The sequence below is a fragment of the Lynx canadensis genome, chromosome D1 (genome assembly GCF_007474595.2).
Source record: "Lynx canadensis isolate LIC74 chromosome D1, mLynCan4.pri.v2, whole genome shotgun sequence".
In the NCBI taxonomy this organism is placed as follows: Eukaryota; Metazoa; Chordata; class Mammalia; order Carnivora; family Felidae; genus Lynx; species Lynx canadensis.
The window spans coordinates 1,311,971-1,331,198 of record NC_044312.2 but is presented as its reverse complement, the minus strand read 5'-3'; the positions used below and the strand labels follow the sequence as shown (position 1 = coordinate 1,331,198).

The 19,228-nt window shown below is 42.4% G+C and overlaps 1 protein-coding gene across 1 annotated transcript; it reads left to right on the top strand.

Moving 5' to 3' along the window:
• Positions 1 to 1,919: 1,919 nt before the first annotated feature.
• MMP12 (matrix metallopeptidase 12) lies at positions 1,920 to 15,096 on the top strand. Its single transcript, XM_030332221.1, has 10 exons — positions 1,920 to 2,057; positions 3,213 to 3,460; positions 4,129 to 4,277; positions 4,365 to 4,490; positions 6,776 to 6,937; positions 7,461 to 7,584; positions 12,061 to 12,194; positions 12,557 to 12,716; positions 13,455 to 13,558; positions 14,459 to 15,096. The coding sequence occupies exons 1-10, from the start codon at positions 1,953 to 1,955 to the stop codon at positions 14,557 to 14,559; spliced, it is 1,413 nt and encodes a 470-aa protein (XP_030188081.1). The 5' UTR covers positions 1,920 to 1,952; the 3' UTR covers positions 14,560 to 15,096.
• Positions 15,097 to 19,228: the final 4,132 nt, after the last annotated feature.

Below are 19,228 nucleotides of genomic sequence, written 5' to 3'. Positions count from 1 at the left end.
TATTTTACATCCTACGCCTTCTAGACTTCCTGAAAGTCTTCCCCGTACCCGACCCCTTCCTGCTTAGGAATATGACGGTTTAGGGGCGCCTGGGTGGCGCAGTCGGTTAAACGTCCGACTTCAGCCAGGTCACGATCTCGCGGTCCGTGAGTTCGAGCCCCGCGTCAGGCTCTGGGCTGATGGCTCAGAGCCTGGAGCCTGTTTCCAATTCTGTGTCTCCCTCTCTCTCCGCCCCTCCCCCGTTCATGCTCTGTCTCTCTCTGTCCCAAAAAATAAATAAACATTGAAAAAAAAATTTTTTTAATAAAAAAAAAAAAAAAGGAATATGACGGGTTCTCGTGTGCTTTCAAGTGAGGTTCAGGGGCACGCCTGCTGTGTAACAACGGCTCCCACAAAGACGGTTCACTCCTGTTGTTCTGCCAGCCCTATTCTCCAATGAGATTGCTCCATACCTATTTCTTGAGCGCCTACTAACCTCAAGGTGGTTTTAGGCACCAGAAATACAGGCTGAACGACGCAGCCAGACCCTGCCCTCATGGGGCAACGCTCTGCGGCCAGAGAACCAGGCCCTCCCGTGTTTTCTCTAAATCCCATGTTCTGCTGCTTCCTGGCCAGACCATCATGCTTCTCCAACGATTCTTAAGTTCAGTGTCTGGCAGAACCGCCTTCCACTACTTGTGCTCGATCCTCGTTTTCGTGGGGCATACAGCCTCACCTGGGCGCACCCTAAAGGCGCGTGATGCTCTCCCGTGGGGCCGAGAGAAAGGACATGAGTATTCGTCTGTACCACCAGAGACGGGTAACGCAACTCTGCGCTGGTATTTATAACACACCGTCTCGTGTAATCATCACAAAAGCACAAGGAGGTGAAGGTTATCAGCCTCATTTCAGACGAAACAGCTGAAGATCCTAGAGGTCAAATCAGAGAGCCTGAAAGGGCAGAGTTGGAGGCGGGATGCCGGCTGTAGGGCAGACACATCCCTTGTTTTCCCGGAGCGTCAGCCTCAGGCAAGTGCTGGGGACCCACCGGGAGGTGGGTGACAGCAATGGCTGAGCCCTAACCCGGTGTCACGCGACCCCTCGACCACCAGACCGTTCACGCAGAATCGGGGGACAGCCCCACCGCTCACACTTCCACCATCGTGGTTTATTCCTGGATTCTTAGATGGAATCGAATGCTCGTCTTCGGGTGTTCCCTACTGACTGAGAGGCAGATGCTGTGCGAACAGAGCAACCACATCAAGGGAAAAGCGGGGAGCTGAGCGGAGAGGGAGATCGATTCCGGGAGCAAACGTTTCCCCCTACGCAGTTGACCTTAAGCTGCTGACTCCAGCCAGTTAGGGAGGCACGGGGATCCGCCTCTGGGATCTGTCTCCACGGCCTGCACACAGAACAAAACATCAAAGCATCGTGATGTTACAGACTTTTCCTTGTTCAACACGCTGTCTCCATACATCACAGTTCTCTAGGGAGCTAGACTCAGCTTGGAGAGGATTCTTCCAAGTCAGAAAAAAGGCCTTTATGCATCCAACTTTTTACATGTTTTTTAAAAAGCTTATTTTGCCTATAGTAAATATAAGGAAATTATTATAGCAAAAATTCAGACACTGAGCTTTCTAGACATAAGTTTCTAAGTTACTGTAACATTGTAGTGCTTAGTGGCCCTCATATAATGCCTTATTTCATAGGGCCTCTTTATTTTGAGGAAATATACTCTGAATTGCCTGAGTCATGAGTTCGGTGCTAACTGACCCATTGTTGGTCCTAGAAAAATATCTGTGCATGGTGTTTGCGGGTTTTTGAGATAAGTCGAGGGATGATATCAACTGTGAGTCACTCAGGATTTCATATTCACAGAACAGGGCCTAAGGGCTATATAAGCAGGCACATTTGAGGAACTTTGCACGGAGGAGGAACCGGGTTAGTTGGGGAGAACCCTTCAGAAGTGGAGAATGAAGTTTCCTCTGTTGATGCTGGTCCTACAGGCCACTGCCTCTGGAGCCGTTCCTCTGACTAACTCCACAGGCTCTGAGGAGAATGATGTGGTCTTCGCTGAAGTAAGTACTGACCCCACAGCATTTACGCAGCCTGACTTTTGTCTCCAAAACTGATCGCATTGACCAGTTTTCTCTTGACACGGACTAGTGGCAAACGGGTTTAGGCGGCTCTTTGCTTTGAACGCTGTATTTTTCTTTGCCAAAGACGAATGTAGGAGAAGTACTGGTTTTGAAAGTTTTATAAAATTGGGGGAGGACTTTGTTTCTTTTGCTAAAATGCTGTGGCCAGAGAGTTTTAGTTAAAAAATAATTGGAGTCGTACATCTGGTCCGTGTTTTACAATCATCGTTTCATGTCATTTAACAATCTGAGGTTGAAACAGCGGCTTCATTATTTAACCACTTCGGCCCGCCATGATCTTTCAAGACGACTTGTTACCTTCAGTTATCCCAGCTGTTTCTTCATGAGCTTTTTTTTAAAGACAGGATTTTTTGGGGTGCCTGAGTGGCTCAGTCGGTTAAGCAGCCGACTTCGGCTCAGGTCACGATCTCGCGGTCCGTGAGTTCGAGCCCCGCGTCAGGCTCTGTGCTGACGGCTCAGAGCCTGGAGCCTGTTTCGGATTCTGTGTCTCCCTATCTCTGACCCTCTCCCATTCATGCTCTGTCTCTCTCTGTCTCAAAAATAAATAAACGTTAAAAAAAATTAAAAATTAAAAACAGGATTTTTTTTTCCATTTGTCTCTTTCCTCTAATTATGAGTTTGGATCCTCTCCCCGTTTTCCAAGACTCTTTTCACTTTGAACTTGTCGTGGTTGTCCATTGTGTTGAGCTTTGGATTTGTAAGCAGGAAAATTTTATCCCAACTTAAACTAATAATTTGTGCATCCTGACAATGAAGGTCTTGCTCTTTACTTGATGCTGTGACGTGCTAGATGCTGAAATATATTTTAAAAAAATAGAAGCCCGTTCAGAGAGGTAGGGAGACATCAAGGTGTTTTCAGTGGGCTTCCAGCAATCAATATCGCTGATGGTTTATGACTTCACCTTGACGGCACAGAAAATAAAGATTTTTTTCTCATTATAATTAGTTGTCTGATACCCGGTTCAGAAGCATCAGTGTACCGTTGAGTCATATATACAGAGGTGCCTCAGAATCCTTTCCGTGTAGTAGAACGTCTAACTAAAGTAGAGCGTCTAACAAAGTACATCTTTCCAGAGGTACCTGGAATCCTTTTACGGTTTTGTCATGGATGGAGTTCCAGTGACAAAAATGAAAGTCAGTCCAAACTTGATGAAGGATAAACTTCAGGAAATGCAGCAGTTCTTGGGGCTGAAAGTGACTGGGAGACTGGACGCCTCTACTCTGGACATGATGCACATGCCCCGATGTGGGGTTCCTGATGTCCACGAGTTCAGGACACTGGCAGGGAGGCCGGTGTGGAGGAAACGCTTTCTCACCTACAGGTAACGTCGTGGCGGTTTTCTCCTTTCCCTGAGGTCTGACTTCCAGAAGCCTGGACCATTTAGATATAGCCCCAAGTCTGAGAGTAGGTGAGAAGCCTCTCTCGATTGTCAACGCCATCCCTGTGTTAAAATTCGTTCTTTCTGGAAGGGGGGATTGTTCACTCAAAGAGGGACTGTTTGGCTTGTCCACCCAGAGCAGAGTAGAAAGCCTTCAAATAAAAGGAGAATTAAGCTATATCTATGATAAACAAGAGACAAGAGAGCAGTTTATAGGATAGTCAAGATGGATAAATCCAGACGTCTGGGAGTGGGGACAAAAGGCATAGGCTTCTATGAATGTAAGTCCTTCGCGGAGAAAACCCATAAATCATAAATGAGAAGAAATCCAGTTAGATTCTGTTTCAGGAGGAAGCTGTCCAAGGATACATGTTTTAGTAGTTAATGATGTGGGGTTTGGTTATCCAGAGTATCGATTTACGAGGTGATTCTTTCTCCAGCGATGCAGACAGAAGTGAGGTGTCACAATAAGAACTAACACATGGTTCCCATATATTTCTCTCCCTCTCCCTCTCCCTCTCCCTCTCCCTCTCCCTCTCCCTCTCCCTCTCCCTCTCCCTCTCCCTCTCCCTCTCCCTCTCCCTCTCCCTCTCCCTCTCCCTCTCATACAGAATCAACAGTTACACTCCTGACATGAAGCCTGCAGATGTTGACTATGCCATCCAAAAAGCTTTTCAAGTATGGAGTGATGTGACTCCCCTGAAATTCAGGAAAATTCACTCAGGAGAGGCTGACATTATGATCGGATTTGCCTCTGGAGGTAAAGGAGGTGGACTTCTTTCATCTGTGTCATTGGCACAACCTGTTGTCTGTAAAGGAGGACTAATTGTCTTTACTCTTTCAAAAGCTCATGGAGACTTCAATCCTTTTGACGGCAGAGGGGGAATCATAGCCCATGCTTTCGGACCCGGACCCGGTATTGGGGGAGACACACATTTCGACGAGGCTGAAACCTGGACCGCGAACTACAGAGGTAGGCAAAAATAAAAGCTCACCCGGAGTGTGAACTCGGGAAGCTGAGAAGCCATAGTTTGGAAAGGTAAAGGCATTTAGGCGGTCAGTTCTTGACGGCACAGTCCGTGAAGTCCAGCAAAAGCAGATGCCAACCCTGGGCATACAGCCGTCCTCATGTACGTGGTCATCCACACATGTCATCATATGCTGACGTTTCCTTAGGTTTCTAGTGGCGCAGAAAGATGAAGTTCTATAATAGAAAGTTTAGAATGCCTGTCGCAAAACACAAGGTTATATGGTCACATAGTCTCCTGAGCTTCCGGGATAGAAATTTCAGGATGCCCAGCTGACCCTTGAACAAAGCAATACCTTGTGTGTATTTACGGAGGAGGCTGCAACTCACCATCCCTCTCAGGCAGTTGGGGAAGAGGAACAACTACTCTCCCCTGTTTGAAGGAATCACTACCCATTGGAAAATTCAAACCATCCTATCACAAGCCTTCCTAATCTCTCTGTGGGACATTCTATGCTGTATGACTGACTCACGAGGGAAGTCATTGGAGAGAAGGTCTTCAAGAATGAGCTCCTCTCAGCATCCCCCTCTCTTTGGCCGATACTACATGCATCGGATGGCAATGTTTTTACAGACCAGAAAGGCTGTTTGTTTTAGTCTGATGCATGCCCCAAGGCTTATTAAGTTCTTTATCGAGAAGAGGAGTTTTGCACTGAGACAAAAAGCACACAATGGGGTGGGAAACAGAGGACAGACAGACACCCAGGATTTTGAGATAAGGACCGGTGGTGGTCTTGTGTGCAACACATTACAGGGATGGAGACTAGCATAAATTTAGGATTTAGGTCAAAATGCAATAGGTTTTGTTTACTTTTCCCGGTTTTAGGCAGAATGCAGAGAATGACAGTCTTTGGTTCTTTCTCATTATTGGAGAGAAGTGAGTTAGTTGCTCAGCCCAGTGTTAGAGGGAATGCTTAGGGGGTCTGTGTTCCTGAAGACCCCTCCAGAGATGCTCACTCTTGGGTACTGGCCACACCCTGCAGCTAAATGGCGTGTGACTCTGGGAAAATCTATTTTTCTGAGCCTCAGTTGTGCCGTAGAAAAAGAAAGATAAAAATGAAGGCATGAGAGTAGAACAGAGATTTAAAAAAAAATCGTAACAGTCCAGGGCTAGTCAAATCTTCTGAAAACTGAGAAATGTGAGAGAAAGGACACGCCCCTTCTCTCTTCCCTACAAATGTGCATCTCTCTAGAACATACAGAAAAAATGAACAGGTGAGACTGTAACTTGGTGATGTCACTGTGTCTACATTGTAAGCATAGACTTTGCCTTCATTTTGAGTCATGTATAGTGAAAAAAGGAGCTTTTGAGCCAAGACATTTAGATTTGATTCTTGGTTCAAGCCCTCAATTTGGTCCATTAATCTTGCTGATACTGTGTCCTCGTCCGTAAATAGACTGAGTGCTGGCTTCCTTTCGAGTTTTGCAAGGAACAGACAGGGTATGATACGTTCCTTGGTGGCTCAGAGGACCTGGAACTTAATTTGGCCTTTTATTTGGGTTTAGTAAAGGATGGTTAGTAAAGACATTTCCATATCCACTGAAGTCTGATCAAGTGTACCTGCGGAATGGAAAGGGAATGTTGTAGAAGTGGTGACAACCAGTAAACACAGCGACAAGACAACATTCTAGAGGTGTTCACGACAGAACACATGTCGTGTGAGCTGCTGCTGTGATCCTTTTTGCCCTCAAAGGGAAATTTGATGGTGTGGAGAGACGTTTTTGGTTGTCAAAGTGGAGGGAGTGTGCTACTTGAATTTAAGTGGCAAACCCGAGGGCGCCTGGGTGCCTCAGTCGGTTACGCGTCCGACTTTGGCTCAGGTCATGATCTCGCGGTTTGTGGGTCTGAGCTCCACAAGGGGCTCTCTGCTGTCAGCACAGAACCTGCTTCAGATATTCTGTCCCCCTCTCTCTGCCCCTCCCTTGCTCATGCTCTCTCTCTCTCTCTCTCAAAAATGAATAAATGTTAAAAAACAAGAAAGAATTTTAGGTGGCAGACCCAGAGATTTCTAGACGTCTGTGATACACAGGACAGCTCTAACAACAAGGGATTATCTGGCCTATGAAGTCAATAGTGCTGACATCAAAAAACCTTATGTAAGAGAGAAAGGAAATAAGTAAAGTGTTCGCAAATGCGTCCCCTTTCATTGTGTCAGATTTCAGTTGTGTCATTGTCCTCTGGATGCAAATATATTTCACTGCTCTTCCCCCCCCCTCTGATTTCCTCTTAGGCACAAACTTGTTCCTAGTTGCTGTTCATGAGCTTGGCCATTCCTTGGGTCTTGGCCATTCCAGTGATCCAAAAGCCATAATGTTCCCTACTTACAGTTACGTTGACCCCAACACCTTTCGCCTCTCTTCTGATGACGTACGTGGCATTCAGTCTCTCTACGGTGAGTTGAATTTCTTTACCATTTTGCTTCACAAAGATACTCACTCTCATGAATAGTCTCATAATATCTGCATCTGAACAAACTTTAACATGGATCTTTTCTCTTGAGCCCCCTGAAAACCCTGTGAGGTAGGTCACCCAGATATTATCTTCATTTTACAGAAAAGCACAGAGACCCGGTGCGCTAATGCCAGTGACAGGGACAGATTCTGTGTCTTCTGGCCTCAAGCGTGTTCTTTCTGTCCAACATTGGACAATGCCATTGCCTTTGACAAAGGCACACAGAGAAATAATCTGACCGGAACAGGAAAACTGGAGTGATCAGATTTTTCTCCTCCCATGATGTTGCAACCACATGGGAGAAAGATCTTTATTATATGCTTCCTATGAATATTATAGGAAGCCTAAGTTGCTTTTTATGCATTTCTCATCCCGAAAAGTGAATGTTGTAAAAGAATGATTCTTCCCTTTAGCAGCTAAAATGCAGATTTTTTCCCTAATGCTTCTTGAAATGTATTTTACAGGAGGTCCAGAAAGGCGCCAACCCCCATCACATCCTGACAGTACAGAATCGGCCACCTGCAACCCCAGTCTGAGTCTTGACGCTGCCACTACTGTGGGAAATAAAATCATTTTCTTTAAAGACAGGTAGAATCCTCCTTACATCTAGCCAATATGGGAGGCTCTGTCCTTGGATTTATAATTTTTTTTTTTGGTCAGAGAATCGTGGAAAATGACGGAGAATGACGTAGATGAAAATGAGGAGGGACTTGGACTGAATTCTGTAAGAAGTAGACAGCCTGAAGGTTTTGAAGGAAGAGAATGGTGTGATTGCATTTGTGTTTAATGATAAGATTAGTAAGTAAAAAAAAAAAAAAAAAAAAGGATTTACAGTATGAATCTGGGGTGAGGAAAGACAAGACAGGAAGAAGTGGAACAAGGCTTTTTTAATCACAGGTAAAAATGGTTAAGTCTGGGACTACAGGTGTGACAGTACCTATTAAAAGTCTTGATTCTTGATTACAGAGAAAGTGATTCCAGGATAACTTAATGGTTTCTGCCTTAGAGCACAGATTGGAGCAGGTATTGGAGGTATGAGGGGTGGAGAAAATTAGTATTTGATGGATGGGACAAATATTCTCCATTTTTTAAATGGAAGAGTAATTGACATACAACACCGTATTAGTTTCAGGTGCTCAACACAGTAATTTGATATTTATGGATATTACCAAAGGTCACCAGAGTAAGTCTAGTTACCATCTGTCACCACTTAAAGTTCTTACAACATTCTTGACTGTATTCCTTATGCTGTACATTACCTGTCTGTGTCTTACTTATTTCATCACCGAAGTTTGTGCCTCTGAACCCCCTCCAGCTATTTTGTCTACCCCTGACTGACTCCCCTCTGGCAACCATCAGTTTGTATCTGTGAGTCTGCTTCTCTTCTGTTTTGTTTGTTCATTTGTTTTTGTTGTTTTGTAGACTCCACATCTAAGCGAAATCACATGATGTTTCTTTCTCTGCCTGACTCCCTTCACTTAGCCTGATATGCTCTGGGCCCCCCATGTTGTCGCTAATGGCAAGATTTCATTCTTTTCTTATGGCCAGTATTGCATTGTATACATACCACGTCTTCTTTATCCATTCATCTATCAGTGGACTTTTAAGTTGCTTCTGTATCTTGGCTATTGTGAATCATGCCGCAATGACCATAAGGGTACGTATGTCTTTTCTAATGAGCGTTTTGTGTGCTTTGCATAAATACTTAGAAGTGGAGCTGGTAGGTCATATGGCATTTTTTTTTTATAACTAACTTTGTAAAGAGGCTCCATAGTATTTTCCAGAGTAGCCGCACCAATCTGCATTCCCACCAACGGTGCTTGAGGGCTTCCTTTTTTCCACATCTTCACCACCACCTGTTATTTCTTGTCTTTTTGATGACAGTCATTTCGACAGGAGTAAGGTCATAGCTCGTTGTGGTTTTATTTGCATTTCCTGATAGTTAGTGGTGTTGAGCATCTATTCATGTCTCTGTTGGCTATCTGTAGGTCTTCTCTGGAAAAATATCTGTGCCAGGCCTCTATTTTTTTTTTATCAGATTGATTTTTTTTTTTAAATATCAAGTTGTATGAGTTCTTTATATATTTTGGATGTTAACATTTTATTGGATATATCTCCGGCAAGAGTCTCCCATTAAATAGTTTGCCTTTTCCTTTTGTTGATGGTTTCCTTCACTGTACAAAAGGTTTTTAGTTTGATGCAGTCCCACTTGTCTATTTGTGCTTTTGTTGTCCTTGTCTGAGGGGACAGATTAAAAAAAAAAAAGAAGTCTCTAAAGCTAGTGTCAAAGAGCTCACTGCCTATGTTTTCTTCTAGAAGTGTTATGGTTTCAGGTTCTACAGAAAAATCCATTTTGAGTTTTTTTCTGTATGTGGTGTAAGAAAGTGGTCTGGTTTCATTCTTCTGCATGTAGCTGTCCAGTTTTCCTGACACCAATTGTTGAAGAGACTGTCCTTTCCCTGTTGTATGTTCTCAGCTCCTTTGTCATAAATTAATTGACCATATAAGTGTGGGTTTATTTCTGCGCCCTATATTCTGTTTATTGATCTCTGTGACTGTTGTTGTCCTAATACCATACTGGTTTGATTAATTTTGCTGTGTAGAAATCTGGAGCATTTTACCTCCGGCTTTGTTCTTTCTCAAGTTTGCTTTGGCTACTTAGGATCTTTTGTGGTTCCATACAGATTTTAAGAGTCTTTGTTCTAGTTCTGTGAAAAGTGATGTAACTATTTTGATAGAGATCTCACTGAATCTGTAAATTGCTTTGGATAGTATGGATATTTTAGTAATATTTCCTCTTGCAATCCACGAGCATGGAATAGATTTCCATTTATTTGTGTCATCGTCAGTTCTTTCATTAGCATCTTAAAAGTTTTCAGAGTACAGGTCTTTCACTTCCTTGGCAAAATTTATTCTGAAGTACTTTATTTTTTTGATACAATTATAAATTGGAATGTACTATTAATTTCTTCTGATAGTTTATTATTAATGTACAGAAACACAACAGATTTCTGTGTATTGGTTTTTTATCCTGAATCTTTACTAGGTTCACTTATTAGTTGTACTGGTTTTTTGGTGGTGTCTGTTGGGTTTTGTATAGGTAGTATTATGTCATCTGCAAATAGTGACAGTTTTACTTCTTCCTTTCCAATTTGGATGTCCCCCTTTTTTTTTCTTGCCTAATTTCTGTGACTAGGACTTCCAATAATAGTGAACTTCATGGTCTTGTTCCTGATGGTAAAGGAAAAGCTTTCTGTTTTCACCATTTAGTATAATGCTAGCTTTGGGTTTGCCATGCATGGCCTTTATTATGTTGACATAGGGGCGCCTGGGTGGCGCAGTCGGTTAAGCGTCCGACTTCAGCCAGGTCACGATCTCGCGGTCCGGGAGTTCGAGCCCCGCGTCGGGCTCTGGGCTGATGGCTCAGAGCCTGGAGCCTGTTTCCGATTCTGTGTCTCCCTCTCTCCCTGCCCCTCCCCCGTTCATGCTCTGTCTCTCTCTGTCCCAAAAATAAATAAACGTTGAAAAAAAAATTTATTATGTTGACATATATTTCCTCTATAACCATTTTGTTGAGAGTTTTTCTCGTGAATCACTGTTAAATTTTCTCCAATTATTTTTCTGCAGCTATTGAAACGATCATATGCTTTTTAGCCTTCGTTTTGTTCATGTGATGTATTGCAATGATTTGTGGATATTGAACCATCCTTGCATCCTTGGAATACATTCCACTTGATGGTGGTATATGATCCTTTTGATGTGTTGTTGAATTTGGCTTGCTAATATTTTGTTGAGAATTTTTGTATCTATGTTCATCAGGAATATCGGCCTGTAATTTTCTTTTTTTGTAGTGAGTTTGTTTGATTTTGGTATCAGAGTAATGCTGGCCTTGTAGAATGAGTTTGGGAGCATTCCTTCCCCTTCACTTTTTTTTTTTTTTTTTTTTTTGGAATAATTTGAGCAGGGTAGGTATTAAGTCTTCTTTCATTGTTTGGCAGGATTCACCTGTGAAACTGCCTGATCCTGGATTTTTGTTTGTTGAGAGCTTTTGATTACTCAATTTCATTTCTGGTAGCGTCTGTTCAAATTTTCTATTTCTTTCTGATTCAGTCTTGGAAGATTGTATGTTTCTGAGAAATTATATCCATTTCTTCTGGTTGTCCAGTTTGTTCACACATAATTGTTAATAGTAGTGTTTTGTGATTGTTTGTATTTCTTTGGAATCCATTGTAACTTCCCTTTCATTTCTGAATGTATTTATGTGAGCCCTCTTTTTTTTTTTTTTTCCGGTGAGTCTGGATAACGGCTTATCAATTTTGTTTATCTTTTGAAAGGCCAAAGTCGTACTTTCATTGATCTTGTAAATTTTTTCTCAGTCTTTATTTCATGTATTTCCACTCTGATCTTTATTATTTCCTTCTTTTAACTAGCTTTGGGCTCTCTTTGCTCTTTTTCTAGTTCCTTTAGATGTCAAGTTAGATTGTTTATTTGGGATTTCTCTTGTTTTTTTTGAGGTACGCCTATATCGCTATAAACTTCCCTCTTAGAACTGCTTTTGCTGCTTCCCTAAGAGTTTAGACTGTTATGTTTTCATTTTCATTTGTCTCAAGGCAATTTTTAATTCCTTTTTTGATTTCTTCATTCTTTATTGGTTGTTCAGTAGCATCTTACTCAGTCTCCACATATTTGTGGGGTTTTTTTTCCAATTTTCTTCTTGTAAATGATTTCCAGTTTCGTTATTCTCCATTCTTGAGATCCCAAAACTGGACATTTAGGTTGAATAACTTCATTTAGATTACAAAACTGGTGAATGAATTGTGGGTGCAGATGAAAACCTAGATCCCTTGAAGTATCAAAGCTTGCATATGGTGGTTTGCCCATTCAGATCATTGTTATTATGAAAGACTTGATTAAGGTCCTTTCTTCGTGCTCCTAGGGAGACATTCATGGAACAGAATGTAAGAATATTGGAAAACAACATTGTTTTAGGTCATTCCCACTGAACATTTCATGGCTCTTGAGTCTACAGTGATTTTTTAACATGTTTTAAATGTTTTTCATCAGATACTTTGGGTGGAGGAATCCTGAGAGTCCAAAGAGCAATATTAGTTTAATTTCTTCTTTCTGGCCAACCTTACCATCTGGCATTCAAGCTGCTTATGAAATTGGAGACAGAAATCAAGTCTTTCTTTTTAAAGGTAACTCTCATGTTTAGTTTGCTATTGAGTGTACTTCAAGGAAGAGAATACATGAAGGAAATACTACTAATTTTTATAAACATAGAAAAAAAGTACCCCAGATCTAATTAATGGTGAGTCTTAACTATGAGCCAAAAATAGCTTAAATACCTAGGTAATGTGTAAAAATTTCAGGAAAAATTTGTCAAATATCGATCATAATACTTGTGAAAAATATACAGAACCACTGGAGACAAATCATGTTCAAGAGCAAAGAGCAGTATGTTTTAGAACTATGGATAAAGAATGACATTGTTTGTAGTGAGTGTTTCTGTGACTCTTTTTATATGACTCCAGTGTATTCTTTTTCTTTATCTTCACAGATGATAAGTATTGGGTAATTAGCAACTTAAGACCACAACGACTCTATCCCAAGAATGTACGTTCTTTGGGCTTTCCTAACTTTGTGAAAAAAATTGATGCAGCTGTTTTTAATCCACTTCTCTATAAGACCTACTTCTTTGTAGGTAATCAATATTGGAGGTGAGCTTTAATGATTGGTTATTTGACTCCTAAAATTTGTGGAATGGGCAGGGAGTGGGGTTTTCCAGTAGGTAGTTTTTCTATTTAAATTCCTAAGGATCCTTGACCTTCCTAGAAGAGAGATCAAGAGAACATACATCTGGAATAGTTAATTATCATCCTGGGTCAGTTCTCGGGACTTCTGGATTCTGATTTGTAAGATGGCACATGATGTGTTTTTTTTTTTAAAGGAACACTTTAAATAAAATGTTCCATTATTAATCATAGTGCAGACACATTGGGAAATAGTGGTATAATGTACGAGACCCAGAATTTACACAGTCTCTTTAGGGAGTGTGGGTATTTTCAGATTCCTTTTCATAACCTTGGACCCAGGAAGACAAAATGAGGAGACCATCTTCTGAGTGACAGCAAATCCTGCAAGGTCTTCCCTAACAGGAAATTAGACAGTCTGGCTCTGTAACGCAAGACCAGGTCCTGGTGCAAGCCTTGCGCAGGAGCGAGGGAAGTGCCTGACCAGAAATTGGGACTCCTAGGGTCCAAGTCCTGTGGGGACTAGGAATAAATCAGTGAACTGCTTAGGTCTTTGATCTTCTTATCAGCACAGTTTAAGCCTGTTCAGAAAAAGCCTTTCAAGAGAGAATAGGTGGGTTTTGTGGTTCATGTCATAAAATATCAAGGTCTACATCATGAAATCCATTTTTCAGTGGAGGTCCTACTGATTGTTTTTTTGCTCAGGTACGACGAGAGGAGACAACTCATGGACCCCGGTTATCCCAAATTCATTACCAAAGCCTTTCCGGGCATTGGGCCTAAAATCGATGCAGTCTACTATAATAACAGTAAGTAGATTATGGGAATCCCTTTTTAAGACACTGAAGATTATAAAGGCTCCAAGGTCAGAGGATGTGGAATCAAATCAGAAAAGAACAGAACCCTGAATCTCTCCACAGGGCCACAGACAAAATTCATAGTCTGCTTAGTTGAGAATCGGTAGGCTTGAAGAATGAGGGAGCTAGAACCAACAGTTTATTTCTAGGGTGGTCTAGCAGGTGGGAGCATATGGTTGTTGCCGCGTCTATGTGTCTGAGTCTCTGGAGTTGCTGTTCCCATCAAGCTTTGCAGTTGTGCAAGTAAGCACATGCAAGTCTCGGGCAAGCTGGACTCACACACTTATTTGTGCCTTGCATTTTTTTCCCTTCCTGGCAGCCCCCTCCACCCTTTGTGGGTTTTCATGGAGCAGGGCTAAGGGTGGGATAAAAAAAAAAACGGATCTTGTTGGCGTTTGTGTTGAGGAATATCCTCAGGCAAGGTCAGCCTAAGCAAATTGTTGGCTGGGCCAAGGCGTTTGGCTTCTATGCCAATGCCCCTGTCTGTCTTCCTTCTCCATCAAGGCCTCCGTGTGCCCTGCCTGGGCCCAGTGTCTTCCCTCTCACTCTGAGTTCTCCACCTGGAGTGTTACTTTTCAAAAACTCACCTCTTAATAGTCAGTTTCTAAGACCAAGCAATCTTCTCAATAAAATTACTGAAGATACTTAATGGTGAAATGATGATAAACACATATCCAGGGACAGGATACCCAGTGCCAGGACCCAACGTTTATATTCTCAAATGTCTAATATAAACCATCTATAAGTCTGGTCTAATATAGATATTCTGTAAAAACACAGATGTGTGTTACCTTGTTTTTTTAAAAAAATGCAAGTGGGGATTTAAGCTATTCAATGTGTTTTCGTTTTCAGGACACTACTATTTCTTCCAAGGATCTGATGTATCGGAATATGATGTCCTATCCCATCGTGTCACCAAAAGGCTGAAACACGATATCAAGTTAGGTTGTTAGGAAGGGTGTAATTAGTAATGTTTGTCAATTCACTTCAGTTAAATAAGAATTTATTGCTTACTTGCTCTGTGGCCAGCGTACCAGTGCATGCTGGTGCATTTCATAAAATAAGGTAAAGTCTATAGGCCAGAGATAAACGATCATACACGTAAATGGTCATACAAATTGCGTAAGATTTTTCGATTTTGAAAACCCTCACTGTCACTTTTTGATTCAACTATTCAGCTTCAAAACAGACACCTTCAAGGGGCCATAGACTATCTTGGTCCCTGACCATCCCACAACTGAGACATTATCATGATTTCTTTGCCTTAACTAATATTAAGAAATAATTTGTTTCTGTGGCCATTAAAGGTTTCAACAAGTACATTTTTTTATTCTTTTGGAGTAAAAACAGAATATACCAGGAAATGACAATTAATGTAAGTAATATATGAGTAAATTATATAATTATGGTGATAATGTTATTTTATTCTGTTGTCAGTGTTGACTTTTCTAAATCGTATCTGAAGTATACATATATATATATATATATTTTTTTTTTTCTTTTGCTCAAATAAAAACTTTGAAAGAAAGTATTTGGTTTCTGGGAATTTTTTCGTGAAAAACTGTATTTTGAAAATAGTTTTGGACCTACTCCTAAATAAAGAGTCTCTACATGAGTGAGGTGTGAATGGGAGTATGGCAAATGGGAGAGATCATATTTGCCGTGGCCACTTATCTAAGGCTACCTAAATCCCTGGTCTCAAGGCAGGAAAGCATTCTCTGGACTGCGTGTGACCCCGAGGGGCACGCCCAGTGTACGACCATGCGCCTGGAGAGAAAAGATGTAGTGGGAACTTCCTGGTCTCCTGTGATTCCCACTGTGGCTCGAGTCTCCCCATGTGGGCCTTGTAATTACTGTGTCACCTTGACAAGGCATTAAATCTAAGCTTCCCCAAATTTAGTAAAAAGTATTAGAAAGTGTTACCTTCTTTCAAGGTTTTTATTCATTGAGAAAACAAGATACATGATGAGCACGTCACGCCGGTAGCTTGTTCTGCCTAGTGTCGATTTTGTTCGCTGCCTTGACCCACACTTTCCCTATTTCTGGATTGCATATACACATGTTAAAGTTCCAGTTCGTATGATACGGGTTTGTGGAATGCTTGTAGCTTTCCATTTATTTGCACACCATCACTGCTGATGGCAAGATCCAAGCAATAGTGAATCCCATTTAAGCTCAGATGATCCCTTTTGATTAGTGGGAGGAACTGAGGTCAGAAAATAGGAGGAGCAGATCGATTCTAGATGGGGATGGAGTTCTTTGTCCTTCGGGGCTTAGATCCATTCTCTAGTAAGTGCTTTTTCAGTATAATAATCCTGGCATTGTCTTTGCAAGGCACAGGGTCAAGCCATTCTGAGAAGGAATGTTATTTCCCCACAGCAAACTACACGCTGGACATCCTTCAAAAGAAGAAACTTCGCCACGGGATTAACATCAAAAGAAAACAGTGGTATCTGGGTTGGATTGTCTTTGGCCTTAGGTAATTCAGGGGCAGCCATTTCCCTTAACAGATGAGTGTGTTGGAGTAAAAGCCAAGAGCGTGCCCTTCTCAGTCTCAGCGGCACTCGTGCCAAATGCCTCCACAGATTTACAGGTGGACCCTTCCTCCCTCTACCTCTGTTTGTGGTGCATCTTTAAATTTGTTTAACAAATCCTTAGAATGGGAACCGTGTGCCAGGCACTGTTCTAAGTGATGCATGCGCGCGCACGCGCGCGCGCACACACACACACACATACACACACGCCTCACTGCTTTCATCCCAAGCTCCAGGCAAATGCTGTCTTTCTCTTTTGTTTCAAGTGAAAAAACCAAGGCACCGAGAGGTAAACCCAACTCGCCCGAGGCTACACAGTCTTGGAGCTGAAATTCAAAGCCAGTCAGTTTGACTCCAGAATCTGTGTTATTAACCACCACAAAACCCTACCTTTTAAAATCATTGCGTGGAGAAAAATCAAAGTACCCACTCTACCACTTTGTACCTCCACTTGACCTCTCAGTTACAAGGTCTTTAATACGTCATAAGGATTCTTTGTCCAGTCCACGGAGTATCATTTTGCTTTGGGAAATGTAGTAGCGTTATCTTGCTAATGACAGAGAGCAAATACCCAAGACTTGGAAATGACGATTGTCTTTACGATACAGTGACTCACATTGTCTAGCAGATCCTCTGGAGGACAGCTGATCTTACGAGGGTGAGCACCTCTGACTTGGCACCAACCAGGCTATCCATAAATCTGTAAAGATAGAAATAGTATAAAAATGGCAATAATGCAAATTGTTCCTTTCTGTAGCAATGCAAATAAATGTTACCTCTTAGAAATTTAATTGAGGGGCTCCTGGGTGGTTCAGTCAGTTGAGCTGACTCGATTTCAGCTCAGGTCATGATTCTGGGGTTGTTGGATCGAGCCCCATGTCAGGAATTCATTCTCTCTCTCTCTCTCCCCCCCACCTCTCTCTCTCCTTCTGCCCCTTCCCTGCTCGTACTCTCTCTCACTTTCTAAAATAAAAAAGTAAATATAATTGATTTCTGCCTTGTAGAAGAGACAACCCCAAACATTACATTTCATAACCCTATAAGATAAATTCATTATAGGGTTGTCTGGGGGGCTCAGTCGGTTAAGTGTCTGACTCTTGACTTCGGCTCAAGTCATCATCTCATTGTTAGTGGGTTTGAGCCCTGTGTCAGATTATGCTGACAGCCTGGAGCCTGCTTGGGATTCTCTCTCTCCCTCTGTCTCTGCCCCTCCCCTGCGCTCTCGCGCGCTCTCTCTCTCTCTCTCTCTCTCAAAAGTAAACTTTAAGAAAAAATTCATTTCATCATATCTTACTGCATACGTATTTTTCAAATCTTTCTTAAAACCAGTTCCCTCGCTAGTTACTGAGTTGGATAATATCTCCAACGTGTTCATCTTTTATGTACACAAAAGACACTTTTAACTCTTTTGAAAATTACGCTTCGGCGCTAGTTAGCCAACAGGAAGGAGCAGAGGCTGCCCACCATTGGGGCCACCAGGTAGAGAAGCCCCCATGCGGGTAAAGCAAATCCTCAACCCAGACAGAACCAGAAGCTAGTCTTCCTGATCCTGTCTCCCTCCTGCCCTCTAATGTAGCGAAGGACGTCACCGCTGCAGAAGAGAAGGGAAAAGCGTGCCACTTCTGGGTGGCAGTCAGTTTGCCCGTTCACTTGGGTTGCCTTTGTTCATTCACTGAAGAATATTTATCATCTGCTGGATTCTTGACCCCGTGATGGGTATGAGGAGCCCAGAGAGAACTGGGAGAGTCTCTGCCCCCAAAGGCACAAAAGGTGACAGACGTGCTAATGACAGATTGCCATGTTGTCAAGCGGGTGGAGTAACTGAAGTTTAAGCACAAGATGGAAAACTCAGTCAGTCTCTGCCCAGAAATTCAGGGACACAGAATGCCTGCTGTGGAAAACAGTATCGGAGCTGTGCTTTGAAATATGAGAGAACGTTGTCAGGCAGCAGAGTGTTCGGCTGAGGGGACTGAGAGCAGCGGCAGAAGCCTCTTCAGAGGCCCCCGATGCACAAAGAGTAGCTTTTACAAAATTGGAGTGTGAAATACGAAGGAAGGAATGACAAGAGTTGAGACACCAGACCCACGAAGGACCTTTCCTGCCATGAGTTTGACCTTTGTCTCGTAAATGACATGGTCTTATTGGAGGGGTTTAAAATGGAAATGAGCAAATTGCATACAGAAGATCTTTTTTATACATTTTTTTAATGTTTTTTATTTTTATTTTTGAGACGAAGAGAGACAGAGCATGAGCAGGGGAGGGGCAGAGAGAGAGGGAGACACAGAATCTGAAGCAGGCTCCGGGCTCCGAGCCGTCAGCCCAGAGCCTGACGCGGGGCTCGAACTCACGGACTGTGAGATCATGACTGAGCTGAAGTCGGATGCTTAACCGACCGAGCCACCCACACGCCCCTAGAAGATCTTTTGTGATGGAAGTTTCAAAAGTAGACCCGAAGGAATTAGGGTAGATGCAAAGGAGAACAACTTCTCTGCTATCACCAGTAGACCATGCGAGAGAAGTGAAGTCATGGGGAGGGTGGAAGTGACGTTCAAGAGGGGATATTATAACAGCTACAAGAGAGAATTAATAGAGTCTGGTGACTGCTTTGCATGTGGGTTATGGCTGAAAAGGACTAATAGAGGATGACCTTTAAGGATCTGGTTTAAGAAATTATCTTGAATAGGGAAGAGACCAGGAAAAGCGGGTCATGGAGAGGGTAGTGATGTGGTTGGTGCAGTGGAGATCATTGGATCTGTTGAGTCTGGGAGCCTCAGGACATTCAGAAGAGGATGTCCGATAGACAACGGTATGGCATCCAGGCCCAGTAAAAAGGTCTGGATATTATGTGTACATAAATATGGCTTCCAAGGAGCATTTTTGTTTCTGGCCATATTGGAGTAATTCTTTTTTTTTTTTTTTTCTTCTTAAGAATAGTGGTTATTGCGTCTATTAGGAAGCAAGAGGATTTTTCTTGGGTCTCTTTCTAGGATTTGTGTCTGGGGCTTTTAGATGCAGAATCTCTACCTTGCAAATTGCTCAGGATTTAGTACCCTCAAGGTCCTTCTGACATAAGCATTTGACCATGGAG

What these genes read in the sequence shown, in the direction of transcription:
- MMP12 (XM_030332221.1), top strand. Translation starts at nt 1,953, where the DNA reads ATGAAGTTTCCTCTGTTGATGCTGGTCCTACAGGCCACTGCCTCTGGA. An exon ending in AAACGCTTTCTCACCTACAG is followed by an intron (nt 3,461 to 4,128) that starts GTAACGTCGTGG and finishes CCTCTCATACAG; the next exon opens with AATCAACAGTTACACTCCTG. An exon ending in GATCGGATTTGCCTCTGGAG is followed by an intron (nt 4,278 to 4,364) that starts GTAAAGGAGGTG and finishes CTCTTTCAAAAG; the next exon opens with CTCATGGAGACTTCAATCCT.